At 49.6% G+C, this 17,010-nt stretch overlaps 1 protein-coding gene across 1 annotated transcript in view; it reads right to left on the bottom strand.

The window, feature by feature from the left end:
* Positions 1–17,010, bottom strand: part of MID2 (midline 2) — a 175,628-nt gene that overhangs the window by 37,323 nt on the left and 121,295 nt on the right. Inside the window, exon 4 of the mRNA XM_067304480.1 lies at positions 10,984–11,091. Within this exon, the coding sequence (XP_067160581.1) occupies positions 10,984–11,091 (108 nt within the window). The remainder of the gene's footprint in view (positions 1–10,983; positions 11,092–17,010) is intronic.

Raw genomic sequence — 17,010 nt, 5'->3', positions numbered from 1 at the left:
GAGAAATGCACAGCTTTAGAGATGCTTTTTCCTTAGTGTAGCTCCTTTCCAGCAGTCAACACAAGTCCCAGATTATCCCTGGTGTTGCTCACCAATTGCAATGATTCCACAACACAGAGAGCTGTCATGCTCTGTAGGGTCTACTGAATTAAGGTCTATGGCTCCACCGACAAAATAATGACTAGATTTAACCCCTTTCTTTCCCTCCCTTCTCTATGTGAATGTATACACATACGTACAGCCAGCCTGGCACTGATTTCACGTCAGACTGCATCAATTTAAATTCGATCACAATGTAGCTCTCAAACCCTGCCAGAATCCCTTCTTTTCCTTTTCAATAGCTAGGAAGCAGAAGATACCAAGTAGTGGGCAAAAGGATGGCAAAAGAATCAAATGAAATTCAGAAGCAACAGGGAGTTGTCAGAAACTAGACAACTTCACACTGGAAATGGAAAAACTCGAACATGAGCCAGGAGTGGACAAGGTCACTGGGAAAAAGGGGAGTTACAGAGGAGCCTGGAGCTGACACACGTTTCCCCGTTAGGAGCACAGGGGAATTCAGGAAAGCCTGAACTGAAGGTGCTGAGATCAATACCATGTGTGTAAAACACACTATACCATTGCTCTTGCTGTCTGATGCTTGGCTGGTGCCAGAGAAAACATTTTGATTCAATGGGGCACTCCTGGGTCCTACATCGGCACCAGCAAAGACACAGAAGAAAGGAAGTGCATGAGCACAATGGGAATTGCATGAATGACCAAACTGGAAGCAATTCTATACCTGGAAAACCATCTTGAAAGAGGGCAACTTGGCAATTGCTAACGAAATATAAACTCCCACTGCCCTGTTCCTTGATCTACCACTGTGTGTGTGTATGCAGTGAAAGACTCCGCAGATTCCTAGAGGAGGGGAAAGCACCTTTCAGAAGATGGAACTGGGAATATTTGGAACAGCAGGCTCAGAAATAATAAATCCTACTTCAGACATCTGCCCTGTATTCTTCAGCTGTACCATACATTAGACTCTCCTGAAAGGCACTGCATAAATGTATTTTAAAATTAAACAGATCATTCTCCAGGAGTGTGCGTGAGGGATCAGCCGGAGAGACAGCATGCCTATTTGCTTATTTAGAAGACACTTGCAACCAAGCATCGTGATGGACTCATCCTGCAAGAATGAAATGACAGAGACTTATACTTGTCCTCTCTGGCCAACACTACCACATGCACGTGCAAATCTCCCAGCCCACTTCTGATGGGAGCAACTGGTACCTCACAGTCCTCACCCGTACGCCCATGTACACCAGCCTTCCCCTGCTCTCTCCTCAGCGCAAGGGCTGCCCACCAGCCACACAGCCTCCGCATTACAACCCTCCCGCCAGCCTGCCTCTCACTGCCCCAGTGCATTCAGAGCTGCTTGGAGATGTCTGTGCACAGACACACGCCGCCTGCCTTGCTCCCATCTGCTCCTGCCCAGCGGCTCTCCCCTCCCAGCTGAATTTTCACACTCTGAGATTATTTCCTTGTTTCCTTTTTTAACTAGAGAGCAGGGCATTTTGTGAGCCTTGCAAAGCCCCCATGACAGCGGCTCCCAAAGCTTCTCACTTGGCAGCTCCTCGCTCACCACCACTGCCCTGGAGCACACTGTCAATCTGAAACCCCTGTCCACAGTTTGAAAATCTGACAAGAAACAAGAGCAAGAGCTTTCAGAGCTGACAGGGAGAATACTTCAGCTGCTCTTTCAAGGTGTCAGCACTGTCAGTGCTTTTACAATTAAATATCATGCTAATCCCCTTCCTGACACCACAACCCTGCTCTCCCTTGGACCAGTCTAGGAAACCAGGCTTCTTTTCATCAACTCCCAGCCTGAGCAGCTCCCTTAGCACTTTTGTGGGAGCTCAAAATAGATTGAACCAAGGGAGAAAAGCCAACAAATGAACTCCAAGCAACTCAAGCCAAGAAAAATCCACAACTGTGCACCCGTCTGCACACCCAAGGGTTTGTGTGCATCCTGTGACAGACCTGGGTGCCAACTGATGGTATCCTACAGGATCACAGAGGGATATTCAGGTGCCAGCCCTCACCATTTCAACACTGGGCAGCCCTTGAAGCAGCCTGCCAGGCTGCAGAAGAAGGTGAGCTTGCAATAAATTATGGGATAGGTTAAGACACCTGGGCAATCCCCCAACCAGTGCCTCGAGTCAAGCGGAACTGAAACATGTTCCTCAATAAACTGATGTAGAGCGAGACTCGGGCTGGCAAATGACAATCACAGCAAGGGTCAAGGTATGAAGTTCTCTGCATCCCAAGGGAAAGGGATACACTTTGACCCAGTATCAGGGCTCAGACACCAGTAGAAGGGCTCAGGCACCATGCAGAAACTGAGGGACCATTGTGAGCCCATCTGGCAAGTGGCAGGTCCAGATATTGTCTGCCACCTCTTCTGGTTGCTCTTCTGAGACTCCTGGCATCTCAGCCTAAAGTTGGTTGAGTCTCAGCCACCCACACTCATTCGATTTCCAAGGTCAATGGACTGCACAGATGGGAACTCACAGTTAAGTGCATCCTCAATCTATCCCCTCACCTGTCCCTCTGGATCCCGAAAAGCAGTAAGGGATGGTGGAGAGAAGATGTCACTGGTGAGAATGGGTGAAACCCAGCTGACAAGATGTGCATTCTTCCTGCTGTGATCTCCTGCTCAGGGGCTGGTAGGCCAGTCCAGAGCTGAGTAATGGCACCCATGATTACATGCCCCCAGGAATTGCCCACTGTGTTGCCAGCATCAGAGAAGAGATCATTAGGGGCTCATCAGTGAGATGAGGAGGGGAGCCATTTCCTGCAAAGCCCCTGGTACCCTGCTGGCTCCATCCACCTGCCAGACACATCTGCTGGACCCTGGCACCTGTGCCACATGAGATTTACTGCCCACAGCCAGTGTTCTTTCTCCTAGTCCTCTGGAGGTCTGCATTTCCATACTTGGCTCCCTGTCTGATGCCCCTTGGTGTGACTCTGGGCTGCTGTCTCTCTCCTGCTCCTGCTCTGTCACCTCTGGCACCAGGTGTAGCTGCCCAGAAGATCACGGATCAGGATGACCATGTCATGTCAGGTGTGACCACATCATGTGGCTCCCGGCAGATGGGAGAGGCAGCAGCAGAGTACAGCAAACACAGAAGAGGCTGGACAGCTGCAGGGGAATACGAGGAGGGGAGCAGGGAGAGGGAAGGAGACAGGAGAGCAAGTCTCTGCGGTTTAATAGCTTTGCTCCCCCCACAGCATTGTGACAACTCCCAGATGCTCAGACACATGCACACACAGAGTTCACGTGCTGGTGGCAGGGGTGAACGGGAGCAGGACCAGATGAAACAGGTAGCGCTTGTAATGCCATATGACACTTTGATTTATGACAGATTTGTTACTATTACTGAGGGCTGAAGTAACCGCGTTATCAATAACAGACTTGCGGCAGTCAGCCTGCTTCCATTACAGCAAAAAGTCATGGGCTGTGACTCACTGTTGACTTATTCTCACATGTAGTTTGAATTACAGCAGTAGAAAATGCACTATGAATTCATAAACACTCCTTTCAGGGCCCCACAAGCTGCCACATACCCAGTACACTCCTGTGGCCTTCCTCCGACTAAACCTTATTTTCCTCCACCACCGCCATGCACACCCGTCTGTGGTGCTCCCGGGCAGGTAAAGGTGTGCCTGCATGTACCTAAGCTAGCTTGACACAGGTGCTTGACCCATGTCTGTGCGCATGGATAAACGCTCAGCAGCTCGTCAGAGCTGAGATGCGGGCTGCTGCAGTCAGTTTGCCTAAAGCCAGTTCTGGTTGGCTTGTGGGACACACGCGGCACATGTCTTTCAAGCCAAGAGGCTCCAAATCCCACTGCAGACCGGCAAAGACCCTGAGGCTTTGTGCTCAGCCTCAGGAGCCCTTCTGCCTTACCAACTACCTCTGCGCAGAGGACATTTCAGCAACCAGAACCTCTCTACCATCAAAACTTTGTTCTTCCAGGCACATGGGCATGCACAAACTCAGTGATACAATCCCAAACCTGACCATTTCAGGAAATGTGGAGGTGAGGGGGTCACAGTTCAGATGCACTGATAGAACATAGAGGGAATGGTGAGAGAGGGTGTACGTTAGGTCCAAGGCATATGGGCAAAGCTCTGCTTGCTTGCACAGTGCAAGAGAAAGGGTGGAAGAGAAAACACTGGGTGCTAATGGCACGGTCTGCCGCAAGCAGAGAGGCTCGCTGCTCTGTAAGCTCCACTTGAGGAAGCCCTGCGGGTGCACTGGTGCTAACCTTGCTGTAAAACCCACCGTGCCCTTGTCTTATCTTCATATTTTATTCTGTGACTTTGACAGCGAGAAGATGAGAGCAACAGTGAGCCACCTGCCCTGGACCACCACTGGAGAGCCCTCGTGATGCTGCGAGCGCTGCCATGGCAGGGCCGAGCTGGCACGCGTTGTGCTGCGTCACCAGGACTGAGCACCGCTGCAACACGCTGGAGCCGAGGGGACTCTTACCACAAGGCCAGGCTTGTTGGGTTTGGGTGGCGAGACAACATCCTCCCACCTGCCGCCGTGGGGCTTGAGGCTGTAAGCAAATGTCCACAACCCTGTTAACTGCCATTCACAAAAGTGGCTGTGAGGGACTCCTGACCAGCAGAAAACACAAGGTAATCCAATTTTGTTTAAACCCCTCTTGCCACAACAGTCTTATTACCTGACGTCAAGGTGGGCTAAGAGCATGCCAAATGCAACGAGCTCTGCCACTGCTGGGCTGTCAGCTACGCACATACTCAGGACAAATGACTGTAACAGGGACTAATTGCTGATATTGGACTGCGACCCTTGCAAACAGAGGCCAGGCCACCTAGGAAGGCCCCTCTGGGAGAAAAACACACAGGGCAGCTGTTACACTGCTCACTGTGACACACACTGTCCCCAGAGTCCTGTGTCTTCTTCTCTGCCAGGTGCCCAGGCTGCAGCAGCTGGGTGCTGTGTGTCCTGCTAAGAAATTGCAATCATTGCTGCTGGGTTTTTCTATAATTAGGACTACAAACCTGGCTTTGCTAAAAGGCAGGTGTTCAGAGCTCATGGGATTTTGAGAAAGGCATAAGGCCTACAACTTTTAGTGGTGTGACCAAATATCCAGTCTCTCTCTTGGGGAAGCCAAGCTGGCCCTTCAAAGATCTACGGCAGTGGGGGTACGTTTCTCTTAAGTAAGTAAAAATTGTTCCTAAATACTAACTCTCCTTGTCTCTTCCCAGGAAAGCAGGGCAGAAAGTTCTGATGACTTGTGATCCTGCATCTGCTCCTTGTTGAGAATTGAAATGAATGTAATTGTATCAAGCTGCCCTGCTACACTTCTCGCCTCTAAGGAGAACATCCATGTGGAGATGCATCCCATACCATAACTACTGTGTCAGCAGTGCCAGGGGCTCACCACTTTATGATGCATTATTTTTAAAGCCACAGCTCCTGGAATGAAGTGATTGCATCAGAAAGTCTGCTGTCATTTTCTATATATGCTTTAGTTCTCTCCTTGTTGCAGAAAAAGCTTAAGAATGTGACCTGATGAGGCTCAGAAACAGGAAAGCCCTTGAAAAGTCTCTTTCACTGATTATTTTTGACAATCCCATGATTTTTCATTCAATTCCATCATTTCAGGGGCTGAATTATGAGCCTGGAAAAGCCGGGGTCGCCGAAAGTCCCTTCTCAGAAACGCATGCTGGCTCCTGTGCACTGGGATTTCAGCCTGCACAGGGCATGGGGTCTAAGGCTCCTTGCAGCCTGAATGAACACCTCTGATCATTCTGCTGCAAACCTGGGGCTGCAATTAGCAGAGCACTGTTCAGGACACGTGCTATGGCCAGTGAAGACTTGAAGTAGCCATCCAAAGAGCAGAGGACTCGGCTGGCTTATTGGATAAGATACAGATGAATAAAGCCAGGGATACAGAATCTAAAATGATGGTGTGGGTCATTCCATACCTATTGCCATTTGCCTCTCCTGTCTTTCTCGCTTCCTAGTTTACGGTGCATTGGAACACAGCTCTGAACAAAATTATTAGTGAACAAGAGGATGTCAGTCTGGATGAACAACAGGGAAGAAAGAGAACCAGGAGGACATACAAGTGTCATAGACCAGCTACAGAAAATAGTAAGAAGCTGACAGCCAGCCGGATTCTGCCCTTGGCTAAAGGTAAGTACATAAGATTAGCAGAAATGCTTTGCTGGATGGGAAGGGCAAAGAGCATTATACCAATAATGCTGCTGTCAATTATAGCTACTGATTTATTGTAACCTGTGATGATGTGATATTGTTGTGATATGGCTATTCATAGCTGTATTTGATAAGGAAAATGTCAAAGAGACACTCTGGGATGCAACTCCAGCTATTAACAAGGGACAATACTGTCTTCTGAAATTAGAGCACTGTTAATAGGGAATTACTAGCTTCAGGTAAGGGTAGGCACAGCATGCTGACAAGTTACGCCACGGAAAGTGTTGTTGTGCCTCCCCCCAAGGCATGTAACAGGAGGAAGTGCCAGCATGGGCGCTGAGTGGGAAACGCAGGCTCATCTTAGCTAGCAGCAGACATACAGAACTCAAAATGGCTATTTGCACAAGGAAGTGAGTCTCCTGCTGGGACTTAATGGGCTGATAGATGGTTCATTTGATGACCAGACTGATCAGAAATATTATCAAAAGGAGACTAAGGAAGAGAAATAAATAGACTTTTGTTTCAAGAAAGAACTAAGCGAGCACTAGAATAACAATTAGCTACAGGCAGGAAGAACCAGGGAGAACTCCTGCTCTCAACACGATCAGTCCTAGGAGCTGGCTGTGCATGGGGACACCACGTTTCCTTGGCCACATCCCAGGAATGACCAGAGATTGCAGTGAGGATGCATTAATCAAAGACAAAGCCTCTGCTGTGGCTTAAATTGGTGCAGATGCCCTGGTCTGTGCCCAGCAGGGCTGGGCTGTGACTCCAGCACCTGCCAGGGACACGAGCGAGCGGCATGGGTGCTGGCACCCACAGGGCACATCCAAGCTGTAGCAGAGAGCTCTTCAAGGCAGCACAGCTGCCTGCTTTTCTCCTGTTCCTCCTCTCTCATCTTCCCCAGTGATTTTCTCTATCTCCTGGTTCTTCCCCATGTATTTCCACTGCCTCGGTACCACGTTCGCTACAGATGAGCAGCAGCAACTCCTATCTCACTGGGGTGCTGCACGGTCTCATTTGCTCAGTGGTAGTATCCAAGCCGCAGCAAAACATGAATCTGAGCACCACAAGGCACTAGTCCCACCATGTGCAGCAGGCTGGGCATATTCGTGCTCGGAGCCAGGTGCTGCATGTGGACTCTCCAGTACCCAGCCATTGGTGGGTTTCCAAAGACACATGTGTGACACATCCAGGAAGAGCTTTTTCCTAGGATTACTGGAATATAAGATGCATACAGGCTGGGCACAGCTTCCTTACGTCAAAGCGCCTGGCAATCCCAGCCCAGTCCCTGGGGATGCATTGTCCAGGAGCATGAAGGATATTGCCTATCTGCTAACTCCTCCTGTGAGCTGCAGCCCTTCACAGCCTCCTCTTCTGGCTTCTGTTGCTCTCACCATTGAGTGAGCACAAATCTCAGGCTGCTGCTCCTGCTCCCTCCCAGGCTTGATTCTCACAGCGTTTTCTTTCTGCCTTTTGGAGGCGGAGGAGCTCCATATCACAGCTATCAAACCAGGTGACACAGACATGGTACAGAGCACCTAATTCCTCCCAGAACTGCATGGCACTTACGTCCATTGCATACCTACGCACTGTGTTCTTACTCTGCATATGGCCTCCCCAGGCATTCATTCCAATTAAATCTTGTAATGCCATCCTTCCCCTAAGGCCTGTAAATCCCACATTGACAGAGGGTGTGGGAAGGGGAGCAGAGACCAAGTTCCCGTTCTGTGGTCCATTACACAGACGAACATCACAATATTCTGTCTTCCCCACTGTCAGCCAGGTTCAGAGCTCCATCCCACAGGGAAACATGGTCACAGTCCTCTCCTCTCCTCTCCTCTCTCTGAGATGGAAAAGTGCACAGGTTATTTCCATCTGGATACCCAATACATTTTTGTCTATAAATGAGGGAAAGAGAGCGAGAGAGGCTCATTTGCAGAGCAAGCAGTTTCTGTGGAGCCAAGAGGCAGAAGGGCATCCTTTCTACCCAGCTCACTCTCACACTACTGGGGGGCAGGTGGGTATTGGCAGGATTAAACCCATGTGAGAGCAGAACCAAGCCTTGAGGGCTGGCTTTGTTCCAACTGAGTTCTGTTTGAAACCTGTTCAGATTATTGGGTTTGAAATCTAACTCAAAGAAACCCCAAGCTGCGCCAGGCTTCAAAGCTGCTGTTGTGAAAGGGGAATATTACTTTAGCATTGAACTCTAACATAAGCAATGCCTGGGGAGTTTGGCTCTGGCTGGGGATGAACTGCTGGCTTGACATTTTTGCCTCTGTAGTGACTTTCCTTCCCTGGCTCAGGGCTGCCACTCTTTCCAAAGCCATGTGCCGCTGCGATCAAGCTGTTCAATGCAGTGACATGCACCATACGTTGGGCCATTTGTCAGGAAAAACAGCCCAGAACAAATGGAAAACTAAATGGCAACTCACCAGGAACGCACTATTTCTCACTCTGCAGTCTGAGTGCTTTAAAATATCTGCAGTCTCCAGTACTTCCTCCTTTTTTTGGCTTTTTAAATTGTCAAATGTTTGAGGTTGGGGCTCCTAGGAAAGGCTGTTTCCTGTTCACACTCGGAAATGGTTGCTCGTAAGGTGTTACACTGCTGAGAGGATGGAAAAAGTTTGTCTCTTCAACAGTTCTCCAGATGTCTCGTTCCCTGCATTGTTTCTGAACAGCTGAGAGCAAAACACAGACTGGCCTGCAAACTGCCTGGCACTGAGCTGTGCTTTCTTCAGCCTCAGCATAGCCAGCTGTGGCAGCATGGTGTGACTATATGGGTGTCATTACAGTGCTGCAAAGTGGCACATTTTCATCTCCAGCACAATTTCACCAGCAAAGAAGCTCATTTCTGTTTCCAGGCAGCTTTCTAAGCAGCAAGTCCTGCAAAGCAATTTGCATGTTGGTGAAAAAAGAACAGGACTTTTACTCAGCAGCCCTGAGCCTTTTGGAGGTGAGTGGGAACAGCAACTAGGAAGCTTGCAGGGGCAGCAGGCTGGGCTGCAGTGCAGTTTTTGCCTCCCCGGAGATGGTGGGTTGGTGGATGGTATGCAGCACCAGCTTCGGGCCTTACCATGCCGGTGCTGTCACGTCTTGGAAGGTGAGTCTCCAAACTGTCTGGTGTGGCTGCACTTCCGAGCAATAGTCACTGCCCTTTTGCGTTGGCTTATGTTGCAAAGGCAATGAGTGGTTCCCCAACCACTGGGACTAACAAATCCTAAGGACTCTGCCCTGCATCCCCTGACCTCCCCCATCTGCCCATTCTTCTCCCTGGTACTTCTAGCTTTCTTCCACGTTCCCAACATCCTTCTCCAGGCCAGGTGCTGGGCTTGTAGCTGCATGGGCACAAGCTTACTGGCTCACACCATGGGAATTTATAAGCAGCTGAACTCTGCATCTCCTTCCATTTTTGGGCACTGACCAGGGCCTCTCTCCTCTACCCAGCTGCCAAGTCTCATGAAACCTGCAGGAAATAACATCTTTGAGACTTCCAGCCCTCTGCCAAGTGTGGCTGAAATTGGACATCAGGGTCAAAAGATGTTAGTGGCAGAGGGTGGGAAGTGAGAAGCAGACAGGCAGATGGACCAGCAGACGGCATAAGGCATGTTTTCTTAAGTGGCTAGGCTAAAAATGCATACATGTTAAAGCTGCTGAGGGTGTAGGAATCACCCTGAGTGTCACACTGGGTATCTCTCTCATGCACGCACATAGCGTAACTCACTTCCATTCCCTTGCCTGCAAAAAAATCTATATTTTGGGCGATGATGCTCCAAGTAGGAAGAGCGTTCTGACTTAATATTGGTGCTGGCATGGATACATTCAGCTGGAGCTTAGAGTACATTCAAGCTCAATGAGAAAGGAAAATGGCTTGTGCACACATACTGTAAACTCCCATGGGAGCCATTTGGACAGAGATGGAGTCATGCTTTATAGTAGGAAGGAGACTCTACAATAACAGAGTGAAAGGTTGAAGTACCAGCACCACTAACAGCAATTGTGCTCACTTGGCCTTAGCACATGCTTTATTTAAGAACTACAGCTGATCATTTGAGCTTCTCCCCACGGAATGCAAACCACTGGGAAAAGCCAGAACACCTGGAACTGCTGGAGAAAGTCTGAACACCCCAAACCTCTAGAAAAGCCAACTCGCCTAAGGCTAAGCTGCAATGCAGAACATGCGGCTTTATCTGCAGTGAAGGACTAAGATGGCCTTTCAATATTAATTCAACATTATTATATTAACACCACAGTGTTATAAAACCCCTGAGGAAGCTGTCTGGACCGATGCAAGCAACTGCACCAATTTATCATGCTAATCAAGACACCTTCCCTCCTCTAGCCACAACCCTTCTAATACGGATGTGTCCTCAATGGAGGAGCCCTGGGGACAGCAGCAGCGAGGGACACCTGGACTCACACACCATTTTGGGTGGCAGGGAGAGGAAGGTGTGTTCACTGATGGCTGTCCAAAGGAATTCCTTCAGTGGTAAGGCAACACTCACTGCACAGTAATGCCCTTTGCGTGTTGCTGTTACATCCCAGCATCCCAGGGTGCTGAATTGCTGTGGTGTGCCTGGAGAGGAGGGACAGACCCTGCGAGGCAGCAGCAGTTGCCGCATGGCGCAGGAGGTAAGGTCACTGCAGCTGGGGATGAAGACAGGCCCTCGTGCACACATGCCTCCCACATTGCACCAGGCACGCACCCCTCACCTCCTCTGCACCCATGAGCCGGCCATTCTTACCTTGGTCTCTTTGATCTTGACAGCGATGACTTGTTTGCGCTGGCGGATGATCTCCATGAGCTCATCACACTCCTCCATCAGCTTGGCCTCATGCATGGCTGTATTTACCTAGCCAGGAACAGCAGAAATCCCACACTGTTAGAAAGCGACACATTTGACTCTGAGCCTGGCAGCTCCAGTGGCTCTTGCAGCTCGGACTGAGAGAAAAGCAATAGCTTTCCCTTGCCAGGTCTCTGTGGTTCCCCCAGACTCTGAGCCCCTGGTCTGCTGCCTGCCAGGCAGGACATAACAGTCTTATAACTGCCGCATAAGTGACAAAAGCAGAAGCAGGCTTGCACTTCTGTATCCATTTCCACTTCACTTGGAGGAAGGAAAAGGCCAGAGAGGGGTGCAAAACCCTCTGCAGCATTAACCTCTTTGGTGCTGTGGCAGTGCATTTAGGGTCAGTGCTGGGTGACATGACCATGCTGCATGGCAGTATGGGCATAGATACTGTCCCTTCCCCATTACCTGGGGCAGATTACACATGCTGCAGATAAATGGCACCCCCCAAACACTGAGTCCCCACTCACACTGCTGCATGGGCTGGCTCAGCCCTGCTGGGGTGCAGCACCCCACAAGCATGGCTGCATCACTTCCCGAAAAGGCTTGAGTCCAGGAGTGGTACCACCGGACAGTGTCTATACCCACCGCTGGCCTGAGCCAGCCCGACACAGGGATGCTCCCGTATCTCTCCATATGACCTGCACATCTCCCTTTTCTCTGCATGGTTATTGCTTTTGGGGAGCTGTACACAGCCATGGTTGTACTGCTGCTAGGCTTGGGCTGTTCCTAGATCTCACAAGATGACTCCCTTTCCACCCCTCCCCAGCAGTGGGGGCAGCTGGAGGTTATTCTGCCTGCTCTGAGTTTAGCGGTGCAGGCTGCTTGCAGAAGAAAAGAGCTTCACTGCCTTCTGCTCCTGAGCAAACCTCACAGCTTTCTCACAAGCAGATGCATCTAAAATGAGGCAGCATACATGTGCTAGTTAAAGGAAGAGGGGTTTAAAAATGAATGAGAGAATCCTGCTTGGTATAGCAAGGTCAGCAGTGCAGCATGGCCTCACCTCGAGCCTGAGCACAGAGAGGCAGCTCTAACTTCAAAGTATCTGCAAGAGCAAGGCCTGAAAGCAATTGCTCTGCGTGGGGAGAGGGAGAGAGGGAAGTGGAGGAGCCAAGGCAGGGCCTGAGGAGCTCTGCAGGGCTGTAAAAAGCACAGTCAGGAAATTCATGGCAGGGTCTTAATGAAAGGGCTGAATCAGGTCTATGTGGCAGCAGCTACAGGCCAGCTGGGCTAGCGTAGCCAACCTGTCTCCACTCCAGCCGCTTGCTGCACTGGGCTATAAGCCCAAGCCCTGCAGTTCAATGAAGGGCCATGGAGAGGGAAGCTCTTTGTTCTCCCAGCCCTGCAGGATGCTTTCAGCAGGATTCAAGGAGTGCCAGAACCTCCTCAGATGTGGCTTTCAATCCACAGTGCAGGGCAAGCTGGGCAGTCACCGGGCAGGATGTGCCAGTGCTGCCCAGCCCAGGCAGGCAGAGTTGGTCATTGGAGTTTTCCTTGGTCTCGCAGCAAGGGCCCTGGGACAGCTCTCTGTTGGGGTGAGGGCTCATACCAGGAGGCCATTCACACAGCCATGCCACATGGTAGCACTTGTCAGTCGGGATAGAAACTGATGCACAAGACCCATCAAACCTATTTTGCTGAGTCCCTCTGACTGCCCCCACCTCCAGCTACCCTTTATTTCACTTGCTTTTAAGATTATATGTCCCACCACTTGGAAAAGAACAAAGACCGATGCCCTGAACGTTCCTTGGGAGTCCCAGTTTGAGCACGCCTTCTACAAATAACTATCTTCCAAAAAAGTACCAGATGCTGCTGACAGCACCTGCTGCTCTGAAAAAACCCTATTTCTTTATAGTATAAACATTTGGCAATAAGTGCATCCAGAACATAGCATCTGGGTCTTTAAGCTTTCACCAGCTCAAGGCAAATTGCTTACCGCGCTTGCAGTTTGCTTCCTAAACTGTGACAGCATCTTCTAATGGATTTTGCTATGGACTCACAATGAGGAGACCCTGGCGATCAAACCCGCAGCCTCTTCTGCACACCATTCCCTCCCAGCATGGTTCCCAGTGACACAAGATACATAGCTCCAGTTGGACCCACACCGGAAGGAGTAGTGGAATGAGCACAAACAGCACTTCCATAATCACATCCGTTCATCTTCCAGACTTCCAGTAATATTCCCCTCTTCCTAACCTCATTCTCAGTATTTACAGTTTGGTGACAAAGAAATACAGACAGCTACACAGCACAACTGGTTCTTCCTCCAGCCCTGCCTCCCAGAATCACAACACAGAGAGGAAGGATTTGAACTGGAAGAAGAGGAGACCTTGGGTAGATCTGGTCACCTGATTGTGAAGCCCAGCAGGGGAAATGAATACAACACAGTCAGGCTGGCAGGAGCTTCCTGAAGGTCACCTTTAGGCCTGATCAGCTATTGCGGACTGGCTTGGACATGCTCTGGCCTCTGCCAGACCAAACATGATCTCCCAATGGCCTCTGCACCATGGATGATCAGCCAAGATGATCATTTTGCAGCCTGCCATTTACTGAAACATGACCATGGGAAGATCACATTTGCTCTCCCTTCCCCTTCTGACCAACACAATACCATCAGCCAGGCAATCCAAAGGCATCACCAACACACTGCACGGCTGTTCACGTGCTTAAACCAACAGGTGGGAAACTGCCTCAGCCACCTCTGAGCTCAGCTAGCAACCCTGGTAAGGCTCTTCACCCCCTCTGCTTTTCTTCCCCATCTGCAGCATGGCAATAGGGGTATGACCTCCTCCTTGAGGCTTAATTCAGAGTAAAGTATCAAGGAAATGGAAAGAAGGTCCCAGGCTTGGCCCCATTTTGCCACATGTGCTTTCTCACTGCCACCTGGAAGGCCAGTGGTGGGGGGAGCATGAGGCTCTCTGCACACAAGGGCAACCTGAGTGTCCTTGGACCTCTGCTATCTCTCCCTCTCTGCCCCCGCAAAGGACTACAACCACATTCTGGAGCTGAGAGTGGCTGAACACAGGGTTTGCTCCCCCTTGTCCTCTGCATCTGGCTCCCAAAGGCAAATCCACGTGTCCATTACCACCCGAAGTGCTACAAGGACGAAAGCATTGAGCAAATACTACTGCCACTACTTGAACACAAAGGAAGGGCTAACAGGCAGGGCAAGGAAGGCTAGGCAACTGTGTTGGCCAAGTTGCTTCCTGCAAACTCATACAAAGGTATGGCCACTAGGTCTTCATACTTACCAAAGCTTTTCTGGCAGGAGATGGTAACTCTTAGACAGACTGTGGGCTTTGCTACCCTGGAGCCACTAAGAACACCTCATTACATCAACTCTTCTGCAAAATGTCCTCTTATAACAGCAGTGGCTACCAAAATGAGTATTACAAACACATGTCAAGTGCCTTGAATGGCTGATGTGGCAGCCATTCAAGGCAGCAAGGCATGACTGCAGACTGCAAGGCATTACTGACCCTGATTGTATTGCCTCTGTGTGATCAATCCCATTTTGTGCTCAAAGAAGATGCAGTGTTGAACACAAATGAAGAAAGGGGCCACTGGCCTCAAGCCAACTTCTGCTCAACTAATATAATTGTAACAAAAAACTCCACCAGAAATAATAGGGGTCTGATGTCTTTCCTGCTGCCCAGAATGATGTCCTGCCCTAAAGCAGGCAGGGCCTGCAGCTGGAGGAAGAGGAGATGTAGAAGGCGATTCTGGCACATTTACCTTGTTATTAGAAATTGGTAGGTGTAGAGAGAGCATGGGGGAGACTTGGTGGTGAAAAGGCTTTTCATCCATAATAGCAATGCCACAGGAAGGCCAAAACAGGACACAGAGCTGCAGTGGGATGAACAAGTATCTAGAATTACCTCTTGTGTGGAGCCTCACAAGGTTCAGTGTCCCTGGTGGGCAAGGAGAGTCTCCAACTGCCCTGTCATGAAAGGACGGATGCTGCAAACAGGAGAGACCAGTGCAAATGCTGGAGTGTGGGTGGCTCCTCTATTTGGTTTGGACTCTTTAGTAACTAATTCTGAAGCTTTGCTCTGGAAGATGCATATTCACTAATCAAGATGGCCTTTCCACGCTTGGAGAAGGAACAAATAAATGCCCATCGCCCAGGGCTTCAGAGCTGTGTTTCTTGCCTGAGACAAGGGGGAGGAGAACAAGAGAGCAAGCCAGCAGGATGTGACAGCAGGCTTGTCCACCAGTAAGGCTTCAAAAAGGGCAGGGAAACCCAAGCAGGAGATGCAGCAATGATTTCCTTTTTCTCAGATGGAATCCAGCCCTCCTGAGGCCACTGGCCTTTCTGCCCAGACATCACTGATCCTGGGTACAAGGGAGCTGTCTGTGTTGAGCTAGGTGCCATGACACAGGTTCCAGTAGTGAGCTAAGACATCTTGCCTGTGTCTACACCATTCCCAGGTCCATACACATAAGCTGCCTGAGAGCTTTTAGACAGACTAGCCCAACCTATCTCCAAAACACATGCCTGTGGTGTCCACACCACGCTATAGCCACTAAAAGCAATCACTCCAGGGCTCCAGTTCTGCACAATACATAAGCCATCAGTGTCAGTGTGTGACCAGGGTTGTGTCAGCTGGCAGACCTTCTGGGCCATCAGGTCCCTGTGTATTTCCATCTTGAAAGTCCAGAGAAAACTGGGTTTCCAGCTTAAAGGAAAAGTGAGTTGGATCACAACCTGACAGTCCTCCAGAGATGATGTAATCCAAGAGAGAGGGACGAGCTGTCTATTCAGCTCTTCACAAACTGCTTCCCTGGGGAAAGGGCTTTTCACTTTGCCATGGTCTTGGGTGCAGACCATGCCACATGGTGACCCTACCACGACAACAACTGCTTCTGCTCAGGGACTAGGAATTTCATATACTCTGGCCACCTCCACCCAGGCTTTACACACCCTTGGAAAGAAGGAGAGGAACGGCTGCACAGGGGACACAACAGGAACATACCTGCTGTTGTACAGGGAACCAAGAAATCCTATGGAACCAGCAAGCACCTGGCAATATATTAGCGGCATTAGACAGCAGAGCAGTAAATGAAGGGAAGGAAAAGACCAAAGGAATCCTCCTTAGAAGGTCAGGAGCTGACACACCAGAGAAGCCTTCTGAATTTCATCTCTTCAAGGTAAACTAGAGATTGTATTGCTGGCAGCAAGGTGGAGTGTATGCCATTCAAAGAGATGAGATAATTAGCATTCAGTTAGTGGAGCTCTGGTCAGCAAGCAGAGGACACAAGGAATTCTCGGACTGACCATACCCCCTTGACAAAGCAGAGGTGAACACACTATTGGCCTCAGGAGACAGAAGTCAGAAGCAGCTTGTTTCTGTAAAAAAGCTGCATGTGTTCTGCTTAATTCAGGCCAATTAATCCTTGCTGGACTCCCTTTTTAGGCTTCAAATACACACAATAAAAAAAAAACTGAAAGGAAGACATGTGAAGAGTGCAGTGAAAGCATAGTTAATGGTTTTAGTCTCCTCTGTCTCTAGGAAAGACCGGTATCCTTGGGTGGACAGATTTGAAAGGGAGGATATACTTTATTGAAGGGAAATTGAGCACTATCATTTAGATTAAACAGTATACTAGATGACACAAATAAAATACGTTTTCTTGATTTTGCACTTTCAAATGGACCTGAAAGAAGTCTGAGGCCAACCCAGGGTTAAACACAGATTAATAAAGATCTTTTTTTAAACGTGGTCAGCAGATTATGTAATACTGAAGTGGGAGACAGCTGATGAAGGTCTGCAAAATAACTCCACTGAGAAAAAACAGTGGATAATCTCCAAAATCTGCTGTAAGGTAGAAGGGGGATCAAAACCAGGATTTAGAGCCAGCAGCAATCTGTTACTGGCAGCAAAGGCGACACCCTTGTTTGCAAGGTAGTGTTGTCGCAAAGGA

Source organism: Apteryx mantelli, chromosome 13 (genome assembly GCF_036417845.1).
Source record: "Apteryx mantelli isolate bAptMan1 chromosome 13, bAptMan1.hap1, whole genome shotgun sequence".
Classification (NCBI taxonomy): Eukaryota; Metazoa; Chordata; class Aves; order Apterygiformes; family Apterygidae; genus Apteryx; species Apteryx mantelli.
The sequence above is the reverse complement of the archived record's forward strand: the minus strand, read 5'-3'. Positions and strand labels throughout refer to the sequence as shown.